General features: G+C 46.8%; 1 protein-coding gene across 2 annotated transcripts in view; it reads right to left on the reverse strand.

Moving 5' to 3' along the window:
• PRKAG2 (protein kinase AMP-activated non-catalytic subunit gamma 2) overlaps positions 1–14451 on the reverse strand; it is a 375527-nt gene that overhangs the window by 267295 nt on the left and 93781 nt on the right. Inside the window, exon 1 of one of the 2 annotated variants that reach the window (XM_019508124.1) lies at positions 1736–2202. The exons of the other annotated variant lie outside the window; for it this stretch is intronic. Within the exon in view, the coding sequence (XP_019363669.1) occupies positions 1736–1829 (94 nt within the window). The 5' untranslated portion in view covers positions 1830–2202. Of the gene's footprint in view, positions 1–1735; positions 2203–14451 lie in introns of those variants that run through there. 2 annotated transcript variants of the gene reach the window in all.

Consider the following 14451-nt stretch of genomic DNA (forward strand, 5'->3'; position numbering starts at 1 on the left):
TGCGGCAGGATGAATTATTTTCTGTGCAGGAGGATTAACGCTGGCTGCTTGGGATCACAGAGAGCACTGATGCTGGAGTGAGCCTGTATGTAACAGGTGGCCTGCTGCCAGCCACCTGCTGCTGGAGCAAGACTGCGAGTGTCCCCCAGAACCTGACTGAGCACCCTCATCTCATTGAGGCTGACCGTGGCTAAAGCAGGAGGCATTGCCTGAAAGCATCCTACGCCAGACTGAGAGAGCACATACCACACATGCTCTTCCCCGTCTGGGAGCCCAGGGGGTCCCTTGACAGCTTGGGAAGAGTCCCACTTTTTTGTGGGCGTCTATAGTCTCAGTTCACCTTATCGCTGTGTGATAGGCAGCAGCATCTTTCCCTGTGCTAGACTCCACCTTTTATCCCCACTGTCGAACTCCCAAACCCACTGCCTCATCACATACACAAGCCTCACACTAACGTATCCTCACCGAGCCAGGAGTGTCTCTCCCGATTCAGTGGAGAGCAGAATCAGGCCCATTCCCTCAGTCACACAGAAAGAAAACAAAGAATACTACTGGTGAAAGAGAGACTAACAGCAGAGCAGATGAACTTAGAGGTTGGGGACACACCTTGAATCAATCAGCCGGAATACACTGATAAAAGATGGTGGAAGGCTGACACACTTACACAGGCACCTCCATACAAAATCCATATGCAACTCTCACACTGGGTTTACACCAAGTGCTTCAGCACAGTTAGTGCTGAACTGCAGCACAGTGAGACCAGAACTGAGCTCGGCACAGTGAATCGACTGGCCCCACTGAACTCCGACCTTCTCCCGCTGACTCCACGTAATATTGCCCACCGCACCTGGTGAGTTTCTATCCCTTCTCTCAGCAGACTTGTGCTTTCCTGCAAAACACACTGTGCACAAAATAACGGTGGCTCAGCAATGCCGGTAATTCATTCCAACGTTCCTGAATTATAGCTTCTGCTGTTCGTCAGGTGGAAGTCAGCACAGAAGCTATTTCACTTTCCGAAGAGAGTGCATGCCAGAGTGGCGGAGGCATGCCAGCCAACTCACTCATCTCTGAAACTTGTTGCCAGGTTTGGTCTCAAATAGAACGCATGCTATACCCGCCCTCCAATACGCACACACAGACACGCACACAATCGCAAGCAACCATTAGTGTCTGACAGAGGTTGGTCTTAAATGAAAGATCCAACATGACTCTACTGGAAAGCACAGTCTTAAAAGGACAGGGCTTAAAAAAAGAGGTCACTTATAGCACGTAATAGTTTTCATCTTCCATACAAACTGAAACTCTTAACATTTACCTTTACATTCAGCAAATACGTCATTCATACTTTTACTAAAGTAACACTTGAGTTAATTTTCTGTTTTCAAGGAAGACAATCCCCAGATGTGAAATTTACAATCCAACAGCTCCTTTAGGATGAACTTCACAGTTTACAATAATCTATTTACAGTAAAGCCACTTGGAAAAAAATAGTCTGGAAAATCAATTCCTTATCTACTGGTTTAGATGCATATACTAAAGACAATAGCTTAGTTTAGCTTTTCATGTCAGGTGCCAAACTGTGTAAACGTCCCCATAAACACCTAATCACAGCAATTACACAATTGAATCAATAGCATTCAGGAACAGAAAGTTGCTTTAATGCTTTATACTCAGACAAGCCCTGTTCACAAAGAATAATCTGTCCACATGATGGTTAGCACGGTAGTTTCCCTACCTAAAAGGCCATGAGGTTCAGACTGGCGTCTCTCAGAGCTTTTGCACTGGTCCTTCCGTTTCTTGCTTCCTCTAAAACTGCCAAAACGCTTCATGAGCTGTAGTGAGCACCAAAGCAATTGCAGCTGTCAGTCATACCCGGGATTGAAGTAGGGAGAGCGGATCTGAGCAAAAGGTGGAATAAGTCAGGGAAACAGGGAGGGCAGGTGAATAAGTCAGGTCAGCAGGCAGTCAAGGGAGGCCAAAAAAAGTCCCAAAAGTCGACAGAAAGATCACGTGGCTCCAAAAAGCCTCAGCTTGTGAAATCCTGAAGTGCAGCCCCAAGGCATATCAGTTCATATCTTCATGGCAATAAGCTCCTAAGTGGCCCGGTCCACATATAAAGCACTCCCAGTTGGAACACCTACAGGACAGTAACCAGTCAGCAAGTATCTGCGGATACCAAGAGAGGTTTAAAAGCCTGTGGTGCCTGCAGCCACCGGAGCTGCAGCTCTTAGCCTTAAGCAGCCAGGAAGTTTCAGAGACTGAAGCACAATTTCCAGAGTGGATCAGCTTATGCAGAAGAGGTCAGTAATGGGCTGATAAGCTCCCCCCTTTTAAAAATTACTCAATATGCAAAAGAGGCACAAGCCCTCTTGAAGGGAATTGTCATGTGCAGTTCTGCATGATGTCTCTTTAAAGAGACTGTAAAAGGAAACCATGCTGTACAGACAATTCTTGGCACCAATTGGTCAGGGCATATTCACATTATGACATGACATCACACAACTATTTTGATTCATGCGTCCTAGGTCTTTACAGGGACAGGATAGTCTGGCTGCCGACTGATGAGCTAAGAAACGTCAAGCCCCTCGAGGACTAATGACTAATGGGAATACAGCCCTGCCAGTCTCAGCGAGAGAGGGTGATCATCTCTCAGAAATAGGAGACTGCACGCGGGCTGGGGCTTTTCTGTAACAACAAACCCTCTCTCCACACAGCCTTGTACTGTACACAGGAAACACCTGACAGACAGCCTGCCCTCCGTCAGTGCCCTGCTCGACGTGGAAAAGGCTGCACATGACCACTGGCTCTCGCACACATTCATCGGAAAGCTTTCTAAACAAAGTTACCGAGCAAGACACAAAGCCAAGATCTCTACGCTACACCAACGGACGGTGCTCGACTCGGGGCCTCTAGGTTTGGACTTGTTTCTTGTAGGGACGGGCAGGCCGTCATGGGCTAGCTCCTCAGCAGGAGTAAAACAAACAGCTCCAGGACCCCGGTTGGTGGCCAGGTCTGCTCTGAACATGGAGACCCAGCACCAAGTGGCACCTGCTTTGTAGAAACAACCCCCGATTTTCAGTGCCTGCACCTCTCCTACACTAGGTTCTCAGTGCTACCTGGCACCCCCTCCTTAAACTAACCTTGTCATCCAAGCCCTTCTGTGAGACCCAGACAAGAAATTCCCCAAGTAATGATGGTGTCAGTCAGGGGCAGTTGGTGTTAGCAATTTTTAATGTAACTGTTAAATTAAAAAGCCAGCAAGCCTGGGTTGCATGTGTGCCTGAATGTGGCTGCCCCATGTAACCCCCTGCTCTGATCTCAGTACCTTCTTCTTCACCATCACATGCCATAACTGCATCATCCACACTCATGCCTCAAGTGCAGTGTTAACTCCCCTGAGGCAGGGGTCATTGCCGAATGTGCCTGTGTGGTGCTCAGCACCATGGGAACTGGGATCCCAAGGCTCTACCAGAACGTTACTACTGTATTATGTCTTCTTCATCGTGTCTCCGATCCAGCCTTTCTATGTGGTCCGGTCCCAATATTCTGCACAGGCCACTGCTTCCGGTGTTGAAGTTGCCAGACCTTGAGGGGTGCACTGCGGTGCTACAGGGCGTCTCAGAAGACGATCCATGGCTTACTTCTGACAAACACATCGGTTGGTTGCATAGAGGCCCCATGACTTTGTGAGAAAGTTGCATCTTCCAAGCCCTACTCTCCATATTATGTATGTGGAAGATAAAGTGGGAGGTGTGGTGTTTGGACAGTGACTGAATACAGACACTTGCTGTCCCAGCCCTGCACAGTCAGATCATTAAACTATGTCCAACCAGCTGCTATGTATGCTTCAGAAAGACAACTTAGAGGGAAATGTATGTGTTTCTGAGGGCAGAATCCAGGCCCATAACCCTAGAACGAATTTGAGGGAAGAGAAGAGAGGATTGCTAAGGAAACAGCTAGCCAACAGGCCCCAGGTTTAGACTAAGTGAGCCACCCTGGGTTTCCCCTTCCTTACAAAATGATCCCTCTCGCTCCTATGCCCTGACTACAGGCAATGACTTAATGTCATTAGAGACAAAAAAATTTAAATCCCTTTTTAATGAGATAAAAATTGGTTTCACTGCCGCACAGAGACAACCTTCTCAAAGTCCATTTGGACAGGAGCCAAGAATAAATACAAGCACTGACCTTTTCATGCAGGGCCACTACATCAAGGAGGCTCCTGTCCCCTAGCTAAGAAGGGCAGCCAGGCTCCGCTGGTTTTTTCCCCACAGCTCTTAGAAAAGGAGGCAATGTCGTTTAACAACAGATTCCTCAATAAGGAACAACAAAGGACACTGTGCTAGTATAGAGCATGTTGTATCTGTGAGAACCGCTCCTCTGGAAACATCAGGAAAAGTTTAAATCAATAGCCAAGCTTGGAGAAGCTACAGCAGAACTGCAAAGGTTTTAACAGGCTGGAAATTCAAACCACTTATTGACTGCAATGTACAGAGACTCTGACCCACAGCTTGCAGGTTGGCAAATGGAGTTGTACCATGTTACGTCTCCAGAGGCACCAACCTATCAAATTGGAAAAAAAAAATAAAATAAAACCCTAGGGAGGCTGATCCTGAGTGGTCCAGAGCACCAGGGCCGGATTAACACACAGACAAACTAGGCACATGCCTAGGGCCCTGAACTGCAGGGGGCCGGTTCTTCCCTTCGCAGCGGCAGTGCAAATGGCCACGTCCATCTCCCTTCCTTTCCCTTCCCCTCCCCTCTGCCAGCCTTACTGCAGCGGCAGCTCCAAGCCCTGCTCCCCATGGGCGGCAGTGCCGGGGTGGGGAGGGGGGTCTCAACTGGCCCGGGGCCCAGGAATTTGTTTGCCTAGGGCCCACTAAAGGGTTAAGCCATCCCTGCACAGCATCCAACTAATTGGGTGCTCCCACTAATTTACCAGAGGGGGCATTGAATCAGGTCATATGTAAAACAGAAGACTTTTCCATGGGTTGGTGCAAGGATATTTCTGGCAGAAATGGCAGGACATGGTGAAATGTTTCCCTGTCATGATGGGCACAGAAGCACTCTGGCTGTGTACTTGCAGAGTAGACCAGAGGCCTAACTGAGTGGGAGCAACTGGGACAGCAATCCTAGATGTTACCGTTGGGGAAGGGGGTGCAAAAATAGCTGCTGCAGTAGCTGAAGACATTAGCCATGATGGCGATTCATTCCACTCCACACTCAACTGGTCTCCAAACACATCTCGGTCGATTCCATTAAAAATTTCCCAAAGCTGGAGCTTCATCTGGCTCTTGCTTAGTTCCTGGAATGGATGGCGGTCAAAAAATGATTTCTTATTGGAGCTGCCAGTGCTGTGGCCCATCTCTCCCCAGCCAGGGGACACTGCAGAGGGTTTGAGGGAAGCTCAGCCTGCAGCCATCTTCTAGAAAGTCAACTGGAAAACTTGGAAATTTCTGTGAAAATAACACAAGTTTGGAAAATAGGAGGCTCCAGGAAAAGGAAGTCAACATTCTGACTAACATAGACCCAGACAGTTACAATAAGAGAAGTACCTTGCTTAAACTTGGCCTGCCCGCCCTTTGAATGACTGTTATTCAATACAGCCATAAAGGGACACCAGATATGCAGAATACTGCACAGCAGCTACATCTGGGCTTTCACTGACCATCAATCCGAAGTATGAAGATGGGTTCAATTCCTTTGACTCTGGATCAAGCGGTGTAATATACTGCAGTACTTAAGGGAGGGGAATGTATTATTTCCCTACAGCTCACTGGCACACCCTTTGGTATCCAGGAGCTAGAAAGCTTTTACTGACTGCTTGCCTAGCAGCTCCTCTGGCCTTCATGACCCCTGTGGGGCAGGCTTACAGTATGCTGCTGAGACTGTGGCTCCCTGTATACTGAGGACTGCAATCTCCAGAGCTGACAGGCTCTTGCCAACAGATTTAGGTTGGAAAAATATGAAAAGTGAAACGGTGTAATAATATTTTCTAAATCCCAAAGTATGTACTAGTCTCCTCTGCACATTCCAAGCCACAGCTTACTGCTAGGCTATTTAATCCTACCCCTCCCAGGGCTGTAATATGGACCAGCAGGATGATCAATAGAAGTGAGGGTACTGGGGAGCACTGGGCTAGTGGTGACTTCTAATCAGTCAAAACCTGCATTCCTGACTCAGCCAAAACACCCATTTCATATATTTCATAGACATTCGGACTGGAAGGGACCTCGCAAGATCATCAGCTCCAGCCCCCTGCCCAAGGGACAGGAAGTCAGCTGGGGTCAAAGGATCCCAGCAAGATAGGCATCCAAATGTGTCTTGAAAGCGTCCAGAGGAGGTCAATAATGGTCAGTGAGTTGGGACTCCAGGACATTCAGGTCGAGCTAGACAAAACCTTGGCTGGGATGATCTAGTTGGGGATGGTCCTGCTTTGAGCAGGGGGGGAGGGGTAGACCAGATGACCTCCTGAGGTCCCTACCCAATCCTAATTTTCTATGACTCTGTGGTCCCATACTTATAATAAACATTGCTATTTCTTAGCATTCCATAGTAAACTGTGCTGCACAGCTCTGCAGCGCACAAATTGAGTTACTGGGTTTTTTTAATGAAAATTATCAATGTTGAAATGGAGCTGTTGTTGCAAACAGTTCAATCAGGCTGCATTCAGCTTCAAAACAGCACTTGATCTGATAATCTCATCAAGTCTATTGTGACTGACACAAACCCAAGAGGTGCCTGGGAGTTCCTGACTATGAGGAAACACAGCTTGATGCAGGCTGTGCAGAGGTTGGTGAAGACAGACAAGTTTGTATCGAAATCTGCTTTCCCTTTCTGTTTTCTTTCTTTTCCTTTTCTGCTTCTTCCTTCAGTCACCTGGATTTGGAATCGCCAGATAGACCCATCCACTGAGCTTACACCAGTCAGTCTCACTGGACGTGGCAGAGCAGAACGAAACATCCCTTTCTATTCAAATGGCTGGAAAAGGCTCTCAGCCACCACTGAAGTGTGGACAAGCTATTGCCACTGAAGGACTAGCAGCAGAGCAATCTCCAAGCAAATAACAACACTTGGGATGGCTCAAAAGCTGAAAATTGATATTCATGCAGGGCACTTCAATAAAGCCCATAGCCCCACCACCCCAAAGCTCAGGCCTGGGAATCCCTTAAACTCTTGATACTACAAGAGAAATCTTTGGCACTGCAGAAATGACCTAACTGAAATGAGATTGGCCCAAACTGGCAATCTCTGAATCTCGCAAGAAGTCAGAAGGATGTTAATCCCCAGAAAAAAATCAATACTTTCATTTCATCATAACAAGATGAAGGAATCTCTTAATATACAGTGTCCTAAACGCCACAATGAGGCTCTATGCTGACTTGGAAAGAAGAGGAACAGACTGAATTATCAACATCCCACTCTAAATACCCACTTGCTCCTTGGAGGCCTCCCAGTAAATTAGTGACCACGTACAATGCTGTTTAGATTTTAGCCCAAGCTGGTACAACAGGATGCCACAATGTGGTAACAGCAGTAATATAGCTCCAGATAGACTCAGTATGGATTTAACCCTGCAGCTGACACAGATATCACAAAATACAGTATTTGCTGGTAACAATACTCGCTTAAAGGGTCAGAAAAAACAAAGTTGGAAGCAGTTTCAAAATCCCACACCTCTCCCTCTCCACACATGCTAACTTTTAGTTTTACAACCATTTTGTTCTGTATTTTCTCCTGTTTCTATATGAAGACCCACATAAACAAGAGAAGAAACTGTCTTTGTGCAAGGTGCTGTCAAATGCATAAAGCAAGCAAGCCATAAAAGGAGCTATATAATGAGTTAAAGCACAGGTGTCCAACTCAGTGGGGCCCCATAGGTCAGATGAGTGGAAGTGGGCTGGTCCTCAGACCAGCTCAGAGCACAGCAACAGCCCCGAGAGCAACTGGCAGCACGTACCCAGGACCAGCCCCAAGCACAGACTTCAGTGTACACCCCAGACTGGCCCTGCAATGTGCACCAGATCAGCCCCACACTCCCCGTGTAGTGTGCCCAGATACAGTCCAAGACCCACAGACAGCACCAGGGCCCGCATGATAAGGTACTGCAGGCCCGATCCAAGCCATGGTCCTTACCGTTAGCATCCCTAAGTTAAAGTAATCCTAGGCAGGTGTCCCTTCAAACAATAACTACAGATATTCAGAGAGAAGCATCATTTTCATGTAGATATTAGCCTCAATATTTTTCATGGACCTCTGTCACTGCAGAACCTGGACATAATGCATACATGCAGAGAAAGACATCAGCTACAACGGACAGCAACAGTGCCTCCTCCCATTAGCTATCCCTGCACACGAGAGCAAAACAAACTCCACTGCAGAAGCCCAGTCGAGCAAATGCTGGCTGAAAGGGAGCCCTGAATCCAGCCCTGAAGGCTTAAATACCCATGGCTTAAGAAGCCTCTCTCACTCCTGAACTCTGACTCTACGGAAAACTGCTGCTTCTTGTCACCCATGGAAATGAAAGGAGCCTGGCTCTGTTGTTTATTTGATTTACATGCTGCTCTTTCCAACAGAGGCTCAGGAGAACAGAAAATGTGCAGACAGCAAAATGAGCATAGTCCAGAAAAAGGGGCCATCCACTGAGAATTGAGCTGCCTGTCCTCGAGGTTTCATATCTAGGGCCTGTTAGTCAGTATGCTTTGGCTAGCCTGTTATGTAGTCACAGACATGTAGGGCAAAATGGATAAAAATGCCACTTAACTTTGTACCACATTTCAATACACAGAACATAAAAGTAATGCCAAAAAGAGTTCTGTAAGGCCCTAAAGCATCAGCTTATTATCGTTTAAAATGGCTTTGCTCCTAGGAGTAATACTACACCCGAATGCTTCACTGACCACAGAAGCAGGCAGGGGATGAGCTTTGACCTACTATACCTCACCCCTGCATTTGGAGACACCTTAGAGAATAAGTACAGGCTGGATGAATGGACTGTAAGATGGACAGAAAACTGGCTGCAGCATCAGACTCAGAGGGTAGTGATCAATGGCTTGATGTCTAGTTGGCAGCTGGTATCAAGTGGAGTGCCCCAGGAGTCGGTCCTGCGGCTGGTTTTGTTCAATATCTTCATCAATGACCTGGAAGATGGCACTGAGTGTACACTTAGTAAGTCTGCAGATGATACCAAGCAGGGGGGAGTAGTAGATACCCTGGAACATAGGGCTAGGATTCAGAGTGGCTTAAACAAATTGGAGGATTGGGCCAAAAGAAATCGCATGGGATTCAACAAGGACCAGCACAAAGTCCTGCACCTGGGATGGAACAATCCCATGAACCCGTACAGGCTTGGGACCGACTGGCTGGGCAGTAGCTCTGCAGAAAACGACCCGGGGGTGACAGTGGGCAATAAGCTGAATATGAGTAGGCAGTGTGCCCTTGTTGCCAGGCAGTTGCATACTGGGCTGCACTGGTAGAAGTGTTGCCAGCAACACTTCAAAGGAAGTGATTCTTCCCCTCTATTTGGCACTCGTGAGGCTATATCTGGAGTACTGTGTCCAGTTTTGGGTCCCCCACTACAGAAAGGATGCGGACAAAATGGAGAGTCCAACAGAGGGCAACAAAAATGGGGCGGGGACTGGAGCACAGGACTTAGGAGGAGAGGCTGAGGGAACTGGGCTTATTTAGTCTGAAAAAGAGAAGACTGAGATGGGATTTAATAGCAGCCTTCAACTACCTGAAGGAGGGTTCAAAAGAGGATGGAGCTGAACTGTTCTCAGTGGTGACAGATGACAGAACAAGGAGCAATGGTCTCAAATTGCAGCAAGGGTGGTTTAGGTTAGATATTAGGAAGAACTTCTCACTAGGAGGGCAGTAAAACACTGGAACAGGTTACCCAGAGAGGTGGTGCAATCTCCATCCTTGGAGGTTTTTAAGACCTGGCTAGACAAAGCTTTGGCTGGGATGATCTAGTTGTGGATGGTCCTGCTTTGAGCAGGGGGTTGGTTGTTGGACTAGATGACCTCCCGAGGCCCCTTCCAGCCCTAATTTTCTATGATTCTAAGATAAGAAATGGAACAGATTCCCCACCTGCTAGTTAATGTGTTATCAAGGTGTTAAACAACCAATGACTTACTCTTGGCCACTTCTGCAATCAAATCAAGCTGGACCTCCAGAAATTTTAAGCGAATAAATAGACCTGAGGACCCTGCATTATTCTGTATCATGAATAAAATAGAAAACACTTTCATTAGCAAACCTTGCCTGTAGACTCTGTCCTCAAAAGGAGCAAACCCTGACAACAACAACAACTATAATACAAAACCTTGGCACTATAATATAACAATAATATACAGAACATATAACAATAATATATAGAACAATAATAGATATAACCATAATAAATGGTGCTTTGCATCAGATCTCAAAGATCTTCACTATGGAAGTGAGAAATGCAGTTCCTAGTGACTGAGTGAGGAGACTTGCCCAAGGTTACAAAGGAGGCCAGTGGCTGAGCCATGACAGAATCCCTGTCTCCTGTATCCCAGTCCAGTGCAGAGTCCACTAGGCATTGCTGCCACCATTACCACCAGAATAACGCATCCTGTTTACACCACCTCGAATAATTTTACGTCCCACATGGCTGCCTCAGATATGTAGTTCCAAAAGGTTACTAGAATAAGTTACCCAGAAACTACCTGGGGCCCCTTCCTGAAATGAATCTGAACAGATGGACATTTGGAGAAGGAAGTATTCATTAGTATATACGTAAAGCAAGGGAAATATAAAGTCATTCAAAATCTCCCTGGTTTTTCTTTCTAGCTTTCTGAGATCTGCAAGCACAGACCAGACCAGACATTTTCTTAGCAGAAACGTGCCCTTTGTATGATTTTTTTTTAAAGGAGAATAATGCATTGTGAAAATGATGGAACTCAGGAGTTCATAGACCCTGATACGATAGGATATGATAATGGTGCCACAAAAACCACATGGAAAGAGAAGAAAAAAGGCCAAAGTCTGGAGTGCTAACACGGCAGGCATATCCATGTGGGGTGCAAGATGCAGGGTGTCTTTTATGACGTGAAACTCTCCAAGCCCCGGTCTTTGCTATTTCTCTACCATGCTGCTCTGATTGCTTCAAATGCTCCAGGGAGCTCTGAGAAATAAAGTAGCATCCAATATGCAAACTGCGGTGATGGCAGTATCCAGGAGTGTTGATCCATACCCCTGAGATGTCAGAAGTGTAAATCAAAGGAAGGCGTGAGATGGTTTGAGGCAGAGAAGAAACTACACAGCATTGAGAAAAATTTACTAAACGTAAGAATGATGCAGGCTGCCCAGGGGAGTGGTGGAATCGCCTTCACTGGAGGTTTTCAAGAAGACACTGCAGGGGCATCTGTTTGGGATGGTTTAGAAAAAGAGGATCTTTCATTTGTGCAGGAGGCTGGACTAGATGACCCTTGAGGACCCTCCCAAATCCACTGTTCAATGAGAATTGCACTCATTATACCACATAACTGAAAGCACTGAGGGCTGTTGTGATGAGAGGAACTTGATTTATAACCCTGTGAAAAAATTCTCATGAAGGAACACTGGCTTAGCTAGAACATGAAATAGGGGAGCGGGTTGAATCATTCTTTCTAAATGGACTACGAAGTGCCGGGAATGGATCATTTTGATTTTCCACCCACTGCTGCTGATGATCATATTCCTGGGGAAGGTCAAGTGAGGGTCAACTCATGCTGTTCTGCCAGAGTGTGCAGAGAGCACACTGACCAGAGAAATAATCCTCTATAACCTGCACAAACCAGTGGTGGGTAATGTGAAAGGGCAAATACTCATAACATTATTATACTCTGCCCTGTGCCTGGAAAGTATGCTTGAAGGCTAGAAACAACTGAGGGGGCTTTCATTGAACTAAGTTCTCTCTCTCTCTGAGCAAACTTGATTTTTTACTTTTCTGAAGTGTTACTGAGAACTTAATGCTAGTGAGAAGCCCTAGAGCCTGAAGTCTGCTCAGTCCTGCATAATCCATGTTTCAAGGCACAGACAGAAGTGCAGCTTGGACTATATCCCCGGTCTAATTCATGGCGCTTCACAGAAAGTGCCATGAGTTAGACCAATCCTCCCGACCTAACACACATTATCTGTTGGGTCAGGAGGGTGAGGGATGGAGCTCGTTCTGGGGGTTGGATCTCACTCTGCTTCCTTCCCCCCTCCCATTCTCAAAAGAGTGCCAGGAGCAGGGCTGGGCTGTCTCCCAGCACACGCAGACACAAGTTAATAAAGGTTCACCACTTTGGAGCATCTTCATCTGAACCCTCATGTAATGAGGGTCCAGATAGTTATGGGATCAGGCCCTTTAAAGCACTCCGCAGCCACTTGTGTTAGGTCAAGGCTGTAGACCATTTTCAAGGGCCAGACCAGGAAAAAAACTGTCACAGCGGTCTGTGCCTTCAGTGTCTTCTTCACAGAGTGGGTCTGACTCAAGATTTACATGATGCTTTACAGACATATGAAGGGACCAGGTTCCTGGCCACAGCAGATGACAGACTGATACAATAGCAGCATAATAACAGTGAATAACAACAGTGAAAAGGAAGAAAGTGAAGGGACTAAACAATTAGAGAGAATGGAAGCCTTTTTGTTTCATATGTACCAATTTATAACTGATATTTGCCATTGAAGAGAAATTACTCAGTGCTTAGTCTTAGTAAAATTTTAACACAAAAAATAAAGGAATGGCAATCAGAAAAATAAGCTGCAATGTGATTGGGGGGGCACAGGTGAAATCACTGCTGTCTCTCTGTATTAAAGTACAGCGTAAGTGCACCAGCGATGCCTGGACATAAATCTTTAGAGTCACATTTTTTATTTCCCTGATTCTGTGCTGGTCATAATACTAGTCACAACACAAACTGTGCAGATTATTTCCAGTCCCAGCAAACCACAATGGTGAGCCTGTTAACCGTGCTTTTGCAGCATTCAAGTGCCCCTTTTTGGGTGGCCAACTGGCTCTTAGAAAGATTTCTGGCCCCACCACATTACTCTGTGGTTTATTTATTTTTACTCTCTAAAGCTAATTTAAAAATGATCGAGTCACGTCATGTAATGAATTTACTTCAAAAACAACTACAAAGCACTGGCAGATTCACAGATCCTGTGACAAATGAAGCTGAGGTGTTAGAGCAGAAAGCGCTTTCAACATTCAAAAGCAGCCTTCCTCCTCTAACTACAAGACTTGAAGCATCTGGAACAAAAGCAGAAACTTGTTACCATACTGCTGAGTGCCCTGTTTGTCTATCAAGGCTTAGCCCAGCTCTTCAGCAGTCTAGCATTTATTTTCCAAGCACCTGTTAAGCATATCACTAGAAGGCGCTGGAAAGCACAAGCCAAGCTGGTCATTATTCCTGTGTCGTGACTAGGACCATCAGAATCAGGTTCTCACACGGAGCCTCAGACAAGTTTAGCAACTTGAGGATGGAATATTTTCGGTGTTATTATATAATGTATGTTTGGAAAAAACCCTCCATGTCATCACCTTGGCAGTTAGCAATGAGACTTGGCAAGGTTCTGCCAGTCATATTAATCACAAGCATGTGACTGGAACAGAACTATTAAAACCTCAATCTTAAAAGGCACAAAGAGAAATTATTGCTGCATATTCCCAGGAAACACGAAGGTTGTTTTCAGTCTGCATAAAATCCCGACGCAGGGGACAAGATGTGGTGTAACAGCAGCAGAGCTGCTCCAGCAGACAGGGGATTTAGCTAGGAGTGAAGGCTTGGTACAAACATTACAGTTGATGCACTTTAAGCACACGGAAAGTGCTTGACAGCTGTAACAAAACAGACATTGACGGCACGTAAAGTGCTTTAAAAATGGCATATCTTGCTCTAAGTTAACCCTGGATAGCTGTATACTGACCGAGAGCACATTCTGTTAGACTGCTTTATCAAATGTTTGTGCTAGATCCTATCAAGGGTTAACCTAAAGCACGATCACTGCCATCCCAGGCAGCATTGTGCATGGCTGCTCTAGCCTCAGGCAGAGCGCCCAGTGCTGGGTTGGCTCCGGCCCCTCAGCCATCGCTGACACCAGTCAGTGCCAGCCTCTGATCCCAACCCCACGCACAGCCTGGCCAAGGGGGCGGAAGGGGGGAGTAGGATTTCTGTCCCTCCAGTCACCGTGGCCCACTGAAGCTCGGCCAGGGGGCTCTCTCTGCAGGGGAAAGAATCTGGGTCTCTCTCCTGGCAGCTGCTGCTGGGGTGGTCCCTCTCCCCAGCCAGCGACTGTCAGCAGTGGCTGGGAGAGGTAGAGAGAAATGGAGAAAAAGGAAGCCACCCCGCTGCAAGGGCCCCCCCACAGCTTTCTGGCTTGGGGGTTGGAGGGCCAGGGCAGTCAGGTCCTCACAGCATGATTTCTCCCCCGGCACACCCCCCCCCCCCCCCC

Source organism: Gavialis gangeticus, unplaced genomic scaffold (assembly GCF_001723915.1).
Source record: "Gavialis gangeticus isolate Ggan-Ray unplaced genomic scaffold, GavGan_comp1, whole genome shotgun sequence".
NCBI classification, from domain to species: Eukaryota; Metazoa; Chordata; order Crocodylia; family Gavialidae; genus Gavialis; species Gavialis gangeticus.